Source organism: Ambystoma mexicanum, chromosome 3p (assembly GCF_040938575.1).
Source record: "Ambystoma mexicanum isolate Mex_15411 chromosome 3p, UKY_AmexF1_1, whole genome shotgun sequence".
NCBI classification, from domain to species: Eukaryota; Metazoa; Chordata; class Amphibia; order Caudata; family Ambystomatidae; genus Ambystoma; species Ambystoma mexicanum.
The window spans coordinates 992,776,073-992,788,329 of NC_090925.1; the positions used below are offsets into that span (position 1 = coordinate 992,776,073).

The following is a 12,257-nucleotide window of genomic DNA, read 5'->3' on the forward strand; positions in this document are numbered from 1 at the left end:
TAATGATTTGTATTATGTTTGAAGGTCTGGCCAAACGCCTACCAACCGGATTTCCTACAGGACAGGCTAATTTAAAGTTCATGCAAGGCCAGTTACCACCTTCAGTAGCAGGGGGACCTGTGAATGGAGGCCCATCACAACTGCAAACAAATCCAAATGCACAGCACACAGGTTTGTATTAAGAAATTGCCATCTCTGTTGTACAGAATGTTTTGCTTTAGCCCAAGGTTTTTTAAATAATTTTCTTTGGGAGACTTTAAAGCAATTAGATGTTATGCATACAGCATAGAAATATAGGATTGCTTAAAAGAAGCGATTTATGTAAAACGCCTTTGTAAGACTCCTATATTTGTATTTTGTAAATTCTTATACAAGTACAATGTCAAGAAAATGCAGCCATCAGTTAAAATGTTTCACTGTGAAGTTCTATATCTTGCTGATAATGTATTTTCTTTTTCTGTGTCATATTTAGATATTCTAGATCCTCCCATATCATTACATGTTATACACCCCATCTGGGAGCTTTTCAAATGACAGTTATTTTCACTCACCCCGCAAGGGTCCCCTTCCTGGTCTTAAGCCCACTACAGACTCTTGGTTTCTTCTCTCTATATGTCCCCTAAGCACAGGCTCTTGGTTTCTTTTTAAGGTTCTGGGTTCTCTTTAGGGCCTAGTTATGGGGCCTCAGGAGGCTGACAAAATCATTCTTAGCTTTTGTGGTCTTTGGCTTCCACCTGGGTCTGGCTATAGATACAAGCAGGCTCCAAGCAAAGAGCCTGTGTTGCAAGGTGTCAAACTGACCAACACTACTCCGCTAACTCCTCCTTACACCTTCTCTTTCTTGCTCTCCAGCTTCCTTCTCTACTACCACACAAAATCTCTGGAACACTATCTGAACTCCCTCATTGGTCTCTTTTAGAAAAGATTTTTCTTTTTGCTGCATTCCCTCCATAGACAAAGGGACACCCCATGTTTTGCTATTGTGTTGTAACTTTCCTGACTTTTGGAGGTAAGTGAATCCTTTTTGATTCACTTGCTTACTGAGCTCATCGGTTTTGGGGGACCAATCGGTCCCTATTTCTGTCAGTGCCAGAGGACTCTGTTATTGGCAACTTAGTGGTTACTTGCATGATGTGCAGGGATGGAAATTAATATTGGATAAGTAGGCGCTAAAAGCAGCTCCTGGTTATCCAGGATTAACCACTGACGAGGAGCTACCACTGGGGAACAAGGAGCTAGTACACAGAGATCTGCAAATATAACTTGCGCACAAGATGCAAATATTTTTGTCCATTATATATGTACCCCTTATGCTTTAACTGTTATACAGCTTTGTTTGAATGTTTGTTTATATAATGTCCCCAATGCACAGTGCTAAATTCACAAAGGTTTGTTTGTTCAGCATCAGTTGGGGATCCAAAAGTAGCTCCTGGTAGCTGTAGGTGTCAAGCTAACCAGGCTCCGTTAAACCCTATCCATGAGCTAAATAACTCCCAGATGCCCTTAATTTTAAGCCCTGATGTGTCAGAGATGGTCTGTTGACAGTGGATGCTTTATTAAGTTTTTTTTTTATGGTCGCATGCAGTTTTGTATTTTACAGCGTAATGCCTTTCAGAGTACGTTATAATCTGAAATGGCTGTCACAGGAGAATTGCTTCTGTTTTTTGGTTATCTTGTAGTGTGACCTTCTTTCCCTGCCAGGCTTGCATTTTCCATATATGGTAAGCCCTTTTTGAGTGAAAACTCTGGTTTTCACAGGACAAATTGCAGTCTTTTTGTGTGCCCGCATGTGGTGGCTGGGTCTATCTGGACTCAGTCCTCATAAATGCCCAAATGTGTCTGTTGCTGGGCAGATGTAGTGGCCATAGGCTGTCCAGGTTTGGACGACAACTGCTAGTTTGAATGGTGCAGATCCTTTCCATTGATGGGCTCGGGATACTACCAGTCTGGATTTGGGGAAAAAAGGCAAATCCTGCAGCTGTTCATATTTCAATGTTGCCAGCGCATAGAAGGTACCTAAGGTGCATGATAGAGGACAAGAACTATCAGTTCAAGGTCCTTCCCTTAGGCATTGCCTCAGCCCCACAGGTGTTCACGAAGGTAGTGGTGGCAGTAGTTGCTCACCTGTGCAGCCAGTCCATCCCAGTGTACCTTTATCTCGACGACTGGCTAATAACGGGGGATTCGTACGGAACATGCCTAACAAATACCCAAAAGACGGTAGATCTCCTCTTCAGTCTAGGGTTCTAGATCAATGAGAAAAAGTCCAGCATAGACCCCAGCCAAGTCAAACAGTTTCTGGGGTCTCTAATTCGGACCAAAGACGGTCTCGTCTATCCCTCCAACGAGAGGGTTCAAAACATGCTGTTCCAGATCCCTCACTATGTAGCCAATCACAAGGTGGTTGTACGCAATGTCATGCGACTGTCTACCTAGTTCCACACTCACGTCTGCACATACGCTCCATGCAAGAGTGGCTCTCGAGCCAATGGTGTCAGGCCAGCGGACAATGGGATGATCTAGTGGTTGTCTCTGCAGCCCTCGTTCAGTCACTGCAGTGGTGGTCAAGGGAAAACTTTGTGCAGGGGAAGATCTTCACCACCCCCACAGTAGAAGCCACTCTCACCAAAGACGCATCTCTGACGGGGACGGGGACGGGGAGGGGGGGTCACCTCCTTAATCAGACGGCGCACGGCGTGTGGTCCCCAGCGGTAGCACCCAGCCACATAAACCTGTTGGAACTGCTAGCCATGTTCAAGGCTCTGAAGGCATTCCAAACACACCTCCAGGGGAAGACAGTTCTAGTCCTCACGGACAGTACTACTGCCATGTATTACCTAAACAAACCAGGGGGCACTCGCACTCCTGGGCTATCCAACTATCCAAACAGCCACAGAACATATGGAAATGGGCTCTCAAACACAAGATGTTCCTCCTGTCACAACGGTATCAGGTAATATTATCCCCATATATATGGTCGCCGTACATAATATCGCTGGGAAAAGGTTGTGGCAATGTTATATGGGTGACCATAAATATAGGGATAGGGGCAGCAATAATGTCCCCACAAAAAACGTCAATTTTTCCGCTACATTTTTGCATGCCGATATTTTTGAGGGGACATTATTACATGGAACCGTCACATGTTCCAGTGGAACTCAATCTTTTGGCGAACGTTCTCAGCAGAGACTTCCAATTACCTGTAGAGTCCGAGTGGCAATTACATGCAGACATTGTTTTCAATGTCTTCACAGACTGGGCCTTCCCAGAGGTCGACCTGTTTGCAACTTTGGGGAATGCACAATGCCCAGATTACGCCTCCAGGTACCCGCAGAACCGCTCCAAGGGGAACGGGCTCTGGATGACATGGTCAGGGAAATGTTTCTACGCCAAACCCCTCCCACCCCCATAATCTCCCCCCGCCCAACTCCCCTGCTCAACAAGATAGTGCACAAGATGCACCAAGCGCCAGTTACATTGATTCTGGTGGCCCCGCCAACCTTGGTTCTCCCATCTCATGGCAATGTCCGTCTCCCCTCCCAGAAAGCTGCCATGCCCCTACAACTGCTGTCGCAGGACAGGGGGGGGGGAGCACTTCATCCATGCCCTCAAACTCTCAATTTAACGGTGTTAGAGAGAAGTCTCAGAAATGTGCCAATTCCTCTCTAACTCAGACACCCAGCAACTTTGCTGGATTTTTTAGGACTTTAATTTTTAACCTGGAGAGAGCGAGACCCTTTTTCCCATCTCTCTCATGTATTTTTGGTATGATTTTTACACTGTTTTTTTGGTTGTGGAGTCTGACAAACTCCATAGGCATCATCTTTTACATTGTGTCACACAGCACCTACAGGGGAGCGGCACAGGGAAGTCTTCCAGATTTCCCCAAGGTTTAAATACCTTCTCTTGGATAACTACTGTTTCCAAGAACAGTAAAGTGAATTTGACTTTACTTGCCATTGTAACTTTCTAGACCCAGCACACACTATCTTACAATAGGGTTCTGGAGGGGTTACTGGGATCCCTTTGTCTAGCTTCACGTGTAACATTTTTATGTTCCCCTTTCCTCCATGAATGGCTGGTGGCAGTGGTTTACATTTAACTACCGTGGTGTGTTTTTACCGCGGGCTGCGTTTGTAGCTGCAGTTAAGCACCCAAGGGTGCCATTTTTGTCAAAATGGCCCGGTCGTCTTTTTTTCGCCATTTGTTTGTGGAAAGGTCCTTCTTGAAATTTACTCTGCGCGCCAAACCAGGTCTGGACCCTTTGTTCGTTTTGCCTTTGGCAGGATTTACAAGTGAAGCCCGCCTCTGGCTCCAGGGTGTCTGGCGGGGGCAGGAAGCGAGGGAGGTGCCCGAACCTCCCTGTGCTTAGTCTCCTAGGAGACAGGAATGCACTCCTAGGTGATTGGCTGGCTTGCTGTCCGACAAGGACAGCCACCCTGCTGGGTGACTGACAGCTGGGCTGGAATGAATGGGAGAAACCTGCATAAAAGGTGAGGCTTTTTGGCCTGGAACGCAGAGTCGACCACTGGACCAAGGAATCCGAAGAACTTGAAGAGGATGCCTGCTGCAACTCCTGGACCGTTGGTTTGCCCGGTAAGGTCCTGCTGCTGTGCTGAAACTCCATTTTAGTTTCGACTAGAGAAGCCCTGCAAGGACGGCTTCTCCTCTAAAGTTGGTGGGACCAATCAACTCCAAAGTAAGCCTCCTGGACGTCCTCTCCGAGCTGGTTGAAACTCCACTGCTGCTGGAACCGAATATCCAGGGAGAGGAACACCAGATTGTGTGCGTTGCTTTTAAGTTGGCCAAAAGCTCCAGAAAGATCCTCCGGACTCCCAGTAAGCAGGACTGACCAAGCCTGAGCCACCTCAACAGAGTGCTGGACCCCAGATGCAAGGAAAGCCTGTCTCGACAACCAAGAGTCTGCAGTGTTGCTATTTGCTTAGACGCAATGGAGCTGAAACCGCGAAGTGCCACTGAATAGAAGTTGGTCCTTTTCTGTAGCCGACCGCCCCGTTGCAGTACTGGAGTCCTCCAGACGTCCTCCCGACGTCCTCCCTCTTGCTTCCATGACTGAGGCCCAGGAACACAGGTTCTGCAGAGCTCCACGTAAACAAAAGTCAGCCAAAGCCCTTTTTCTTCTAACCAAAGGCACTGTAAAGTCTAAGAGAATTTACCTCTTGTTGTGTAACCTCACTTGTTTGCTGAGACTTGTCGTGGTTGCTTCTGTAGAGTTGCTAACAGCTTCTTTACTTCACAAGCCTAATCAGCTGGTGGCCATGCTATGATTTCTTCTCATCTACAAAGACTTCTAAAATGTTGTGCAAGACGTTTTACCTACCTTCAAGAAGTGCTTCAGCTCCCCTAGACTTTTGCCCAATTGACTTTGGCCTAGCCTGCCTCCCTGAATGACTCTTCTTCCCGCTGACATTTCGTCTTCCTTCCAGGAAGGGGTTAACTAACTTTGCATTGGGGGTTAACAAAAGAACTTACCTGCTTCAGAAAACCTGTGTGATCTCGTTTTGTTCTAACAACCTATTTCTTTGACAATCCCTTAAGTCTGGTACTAAATGCAAACAGTGGTATATTAATGTCCACAGTGTCCTAGTTACTAAAGTCACTTGAGGGTGTAGGAAGTGTCTGTGTGCCACCCCAAAAGGGTACGTACTGATTTAGAAATATTAAGAGTATGTATTTTGAAGTGTATTTGTGTGTTACTATATATCGCCCCTTCTGAAGAAGGCTTACTCTAACTGACTGTTAAATAAATTAATAAATGTTTAATCAGGAAACCTTGTGTGTAAGAGTTTATTTGAATACTTGTCACTGTGAATCTCTGTGTAACTCCCCTACAGCTCACATTGACCCCTCTTGAGAAAAGCCTGGCTACTCAATCACGCTACCAACCTGTGTAGTGCAGACTTATACCAAAGGTTGGGTTCCTATTGACAGGAAGTCATTGTTGTTGGTGTGCACCCAAAGGTTACTGCATACAATCTTGCCTAACAAGCGGTCTGGCTCCTGAGGTCATAGAGTTCAGGCACCTCCAACTCCCTCAGAGATGTATGGACATACTCAGGGAAGCACGAAAATCCAACACTAAACACTGCTACTCCAACAAATGGAAGCGCTTTGTCATCTGGTGCAGTGGCAAGAGCATCAATCCATTGTATGCACACCTACACATATTGTCCTGTACCTAACTCGCCTGCTAGAATGATGTCTAGTTTTAAATTCCCTAAAAGTCCACTTAGCTGCACTTTCAGCATACACCACGTCGCAGAAGAAGGTCTTGTGGTGGAAAATTCCAGTAATAAAGGCTTTTATGGAGGGGGTAAAGATAATCAATCCCCCTGTTTCCAACCCAGCTCCCGGATGGGACTGAACGTTGTACTTACAAGACTAATGGGGTCTCCCTTTGAACCTATGCGTAGGGCTAGCCTTAAAGCACTCACCTACAAGACAGCCTTCTTGGTGGCTATCACATCAATAAGGAGAGTTTGTGAACTGCAAGCCCTTTCAGTTCAAGACCCATTCATCACAATTCACAAAGATAAGGTGGTCCTACGCACTCACCCACGATTTGCGCCTACATTTATTTCAAAGTTCCTTGTGAACCAGTCCATAGAACTACCCACCTTATTCCAGAACCCCACTAACGTGTCAGAAAGAAGCCGCCAAACACTAGATGTGAGGAGAGTGGTGATCTATTATCTGGAAAAAACAAAACCACTAAAAGAGAAACCAGTTTTTCGTTTCAGTGGCAGCTGGTAGAGAGGGGGACCCTGTCTCTAAATCAGCTATTTCAAAGTGGATAGTGAACTGTATCACACTGTGCTACACTCTTGCCAAGAGAGATCTGCTCTTCACGCCTAGAGCACACACTACTCGGGGCACAGGGGGTACCATAGCATTTATTGCAAATGTTCATCTTGAGTCCATTTGTAAAGCAGCAACCTGGAATTCTGTACACACCTTTACACAACACTATTGCCTAGATACACATTCAAGGTCTGATTCTCGGGTGGGACATGTGATGCTAAAACATATCTTTGCTACTGTTTCCTCACACATCTCGCCACCATCTCTGGGTACTGCTTGCTAGTCTATGCAAAGCATGTGATTCTAAGCAGATTAACAAGCATCCAAAGATATAAATTACTTAACGTAATAGCATTTCTAATGATTGTGTCTGCTTAGATTCTCATGCGCCCACCCTTCCTCCCCTCATGGAGTAGAAGGAACATAGACATCTTGCACCTTCTCTCTTTGCTCACTCAAGCTGTTCATAAGACTCCCTCACGGCAGACAAAAAGGGACCTCGACGTGTGAGGGATTTTGGGTACACTACACGTCATGTTACGGATAGTGTTAGACGTCCCCTTTCGAACCTCCAAAGAAAGATGCAATACTCTGTGATTACCACTAGATGTCAGACTATATGCACAGCATATGAATCTAAGCCAATATCATCAGAAATGCTATTACGGTAAGTAATGCATGTCATATACATTTCCAGAACAGTTAACGTATTTTGTGAAGGCATCATGAAGTAAGACGCAACAGATTTACTTTTTCTAAAATAAAGGATATGATTTCTTACTTGTCAGGATGGAGTAAGGCCTAACTTGCCGTATGCAAAGGTGGGAGTTGCCTACCTAAGGAAACTAAGGATAGTCTGTGTCATTAAGTTCAACTCAGAAGTCTGTCTGTATCCAAAACCTATATACTTGCCCTCACATCTAAAGATATACAATGTGCAGGTATGTTAGCAACCAGAGAAACCATGTTCAAAATAAAGCTCTGAGCTTCTTCCAGCTCTTTGGCTCGCATTGCAGCCCCTTCCCCAAGTTCAAAACAGTTCCACACAAAAGACCTCTCGGTTCCCTTCCCCAAGTTTAGCACAGTTCCAAAAGACCTTGAGGTTCCCTTCCCCAAGAAAGCAGCTCTTTTAGCTTGAAAACCAATCTGTTCTGTTGGCTTTCAATAAGTATTCCAAACCAACTTTGCAACCTTTCAGGCTCTTCAGCAGTTCACTTAACTTGCTCTTTTCTTGAATCACTTTAATACTTGATAGGCACACCAGCTTCAGTATCTTAACATGGTTCACTCCAAGGAGGGGTTACTCGGTCTAGGCGCAGTTGTCGGACCACACGTTCCACCCAGTGCAGGTCATGCAACCTTGCCAACACAGGCTCCCTCTTTGAACCTGTCATTTAGCCACTTGCAGTTCTTTTTCTCCTTGGCATTTTCTTGTTTCTGCCACAACGTGACTTTCACGCCATTAATTTTGTTTTCCTTGTCACCACCTTGCTTTCACACTTCACAGTAGTGCTTATAATTTGCTTTTCACTTGCTTCCTAAGCCCCGTTACTGACTTTCACTGTATTCGAAAATGCACATCACTTTCTTTGCACTTGTGCAGTACTTTCATGTACTTAGCATACGTTTTCCTTAGTTCTATATTCAATAATGCATGAAATTCTTTGCAGCTCGTTCATCATTCACAAATATTTCCTTCGGTCTCCCGAACCTTTTACCATAAGCTTTCATCTGATCGGCATCTCCTTGTGCCCAAACCCAGCCCCTGGGGCGACTCTTCTCCATCACTCACTGGTACCCAGCAGCTCCTCTGTGTGCTTTCGGTTTTCTCCTCTGCGCTCTCTTGCTGCCCTTTCACTCGCCACGAACTCCGATCAGCAGCGCTCGCCACTTCCGAACCTTCCTGCTGCGTTTTGTAGCTCCCTGGAGTCTTCAGTGTCCCCCAACTCCAGCGGGGGACACACAGCACTGGATTCTACCGGGCTCCCTGTTGGGCAAAGTTTGCATGCAGTACCCTCTGGGACCACTACACACAACTATGACTACAGGTGTAAGCAAAACCAACCTTTGGTATAAGTCTGTACCACACAGGTTTTGGTAGCGAGCTGAGCAGCCAGGCTTATCTCAAGAGGGAATGTGAGCTGTAATGTTACATAGAGGCCTACAATCACAAGTATTCAAATAGACTCTTATACTCAAGGTTTCTTGGTAAAACACTTATTAATGTATTACAGTCAGTTAGAAAACATTCACTAAAAGGAGGCAATCAATATCACACACAAATATTCTACAGTACTTCACAATACACGGTTCTGAAGCATTTAAACTACTTTGAAGGAGGAGCAAAATGGCATTTCAGAGCATTTGAAGTAAGAGTAAAAAGGCATAAGTTAATAAACTTAATAGTTATTCTTAAGCAGTGAAAATAGTTTGAGTTCACCAGCGGAGTTGGTCCAATGCAATAGGTAGGCCAAAGTCAATGGGCTAGAGTCTTGTATCAGTAAAAAGGGTGCTGGTATTTAAACGGAAAGGTCTTTGCCACGGTTCTCAGAAGTAGTTCATAGACACAAGTTTTAAATGTCGGGTCAAAAGCTGACTAGGCCTGCAAGTTGCCAAAGTTTCATGCACTTTCGCAGTGAGAGGTAAATTCTCTCGGACGGGTTTCCACAGTACCTTATGTTGAAGAAAAAGATGCAGCTGAAGACTTCTGTTCCTGGCAGTTCCTGCAGATCTCGCTGTTCCTGACCCTCTGTGTGGGGACAAGAGGGAGGACGTCGGGGGACTCCTGCACTGCACAGGGACTGGTTGCAAAGCTGGCAAACTGACACATTTGCAATTCCGGTAGTTGTCGTCAAGCACACAAACTGGTGTCCTTCTCCCTGGCTATTCGGTATCCTGCAGAACTTTGAGGAAAATACAACCAGCTCCAAGAATGGTATCCAGGTGGCTTACGAGTTGATTGGTCCCACCAACTCAAATGGAGAACTCGTCTTTGAAGGGCTTCTCTTTCGAGATGAACTTGGTGATTCAGTCCTGCAGCAGGACTTCACCGGGCAAACCAACGGGCCAGGAGTTGCAGCAGCCATACTCTTCCAGCTCGTCTTCGGTTATTTCGTTCCAGTGGTCGACTCTGCCTTCCAAGGGAAGAGTCTCGCCTTTTAAACAGTTTTCTCCCATTCATTCCACCTTAGCTGCCGCTCACCCATCAGGGTGGCTGTCCTTGCCGGACAGTCAGCCAGCCAATCACGCCAGAGTGCATTTAGGTCTCCTAGGAGACTAAGCAAGCACAGGGAGTTTCGGGCACCTCCCTCACTTCCTGCCCATCCCAGAGACTCTGGCGACAGAGGTGGTCTTCAGTCCTGAAGCCCGCCAAAGGTGTAGGAACAAAGGGACCAAACCTGTTTGGCGCGCAGAGACAAACTCTAGACGGACCTTTCCAAAAAGAAATGGCGAAAAAGGAAGACCGGGACCCGTATAAAAAAAGGAGGGTCAGATGCCATCCTGAAAAACATGGCTCCCGCGATTTAACGCTACCAGTGTTCGCGTTCGGGAAATTTCATGGTAGTTTGTTGTAAAACCATTGCCACCAGCCTTTTCGAGAGGAAAGGGTAGCATTTGACTGCTACATGAGTTTCTAGACATAGGGAATACTAAGTAACCCCTCCAGCACTCTATTGTAAAATAGTGTGTGCTGGGTCTAGGAATTTGGAAAGACTAGAAAAGTCGATTTCACTTTACTTTCTCTGGGAAACAGTAGTATACCCCAGAGAAGGTATTTAAACCTTGGGTTAGCCTGAAAGGCTTCCCTGTGTCACCGCACTGAGGGTGCTGAGTGACGCACATGAAAAGATGATGCCTATGGAGTTGTTTAAAACTCCACAATCAGAGTACACACACATAATAAAAAAGTTCAAAGCCCCAAAGTTTAGTAAAAGAGCTGGAGGTCTCTAAGGTAGAGAGGAATTAGCACATTTATAAGAATTCTTCCCAACACACCCGGCCTTCTCACACCCCGCTTGGTCTGCTGTGTCTTTCTCGCTCTCCTTCAGTGTCTGGCGTCCTTTTTTGACTGGCCCCACTCCAGCCAGCTCCGTACCGGGTTGCTGCGTCCTTATCCCCAAAGGTGTTTCTCTTTCCAGGCAGGTCTCTCTTCTTTATGTACACCTCTAGCCTTTTAACTGGCTGCAGATTTAATTTGCCTGACCCCAATTACTGGGACATGGCTGACCACGGTAGTGGTGTTTCACAGTCCTCTTCTGCTTCTCTGTATCAGAGTGGTGTTCAGAAATGGAAGTGTGCATTACTCCTAGTTGCCTCTTATTTGTCCCAGTCTTAAGGGGTTATGAATGTGGGACAACGTGTGTTTGAGAAAGAAGGGCAGACTGATGATAACCTACAAAGGTAGGGGGAGGGCACGGTGCACCCCGACATTTTCCTGTATTAACAAGACCGCTTGGATGCAGGTCTAACCTGCTCACATGAGGTGTCCTTCTGATGGATCATTCATCAGTATAAAGGGACATGAAAGAGATCAAAGGGCCATTTTTAACGGAAGAAAATTATATGGTTTGACAGTAGCCATCAAAGATTTCTGGGACTGAAGGTTCATTGGAACAAAGTGAATGGGAAGTACTGTGTCTCGTCTGAATACATCGACATTCCCCAACGACCCTCCTCCCACGTGATACTCCCTTGCATATCCACCCTCACGGTCCGGATCCTAAAGTGATGGCCTTTTCCTAGCCACCTGAGAAGAGGATCCAAGGGGAGTAGATGGGAGGATGCCTCCAGGGTCCTCACAACTCGCACATTTCCCTCATATTCGCTTACAAACACGTCACCCAAAATACAAATGGTTTAGCCCTATACAAGGAAATAGTCCCCACAATCTCATTAGCTGTGTTCACTCTGCATACAATTTCATGACATTGCAAATGCAAGCCCAACCCTCTTCTTGGGTTCCTTCCTGCAGGACACACTACCCAAACACGGGCATAAAATACCTTTTTTGTACTGAATCCACTGGGTCGCAGACCTGCAATGCTAAATCTGACACAGATGGTTTATGTATTGGCACTTTGAGGCTATCGAGAGCTAGCAAAAGGCTCCTTTGATCGGGCACTAACTCTTCATTTCTCCAAACATTCTGACACCCTGGATATTTATTTTTGGCGCCCTCTTGTGTCCTTTCATTAAGCAGCACCATTTCAACCTATCTGGTCTCCGGTCCCATTGTGTTCTTTTTCTTGCTAATCATACTAAGGTGCTACATGAACTACACAATTTGCTACAAACCCCTTAATGGGTTCCAATATGGGACTTCAAAACCTCACAGATTCCCTATCTTGTAAATACATCCATGACCAAAATGTGGCTGCCGACTTGGCATCAGGGTGTTCACAGGGACCAGGCTCAAGCCATCAGGAAACTTGACA

General features: G+C 45.8%; 1 protein-coding gene across 3 annotated transcripts in view; it reads left to right on the forward strand.

The window, feature by feature from the left end:
• NCOA6 (nuclear receptor coactivator 6) overlaps positions 1 to 12,257 on the forward strand; it is a 1,612,994-nt gene that overhangs the window by 730,320 nt on the left and 870,417 nt on the right. For all 3 annotated transcript variants that reach the window (XM_069652283.1, XM_069652284.1, XM_069652285.1), the window contains exon 8: positions 25 to 171. In XM_069652283.1, the coding sequence (XP_069508384.1) occupies positions 25 to 171 (147 nt within the window). The remainder of the gene's footprint in view (positions 1 to 24; positions 172 to 12,257) is intronic.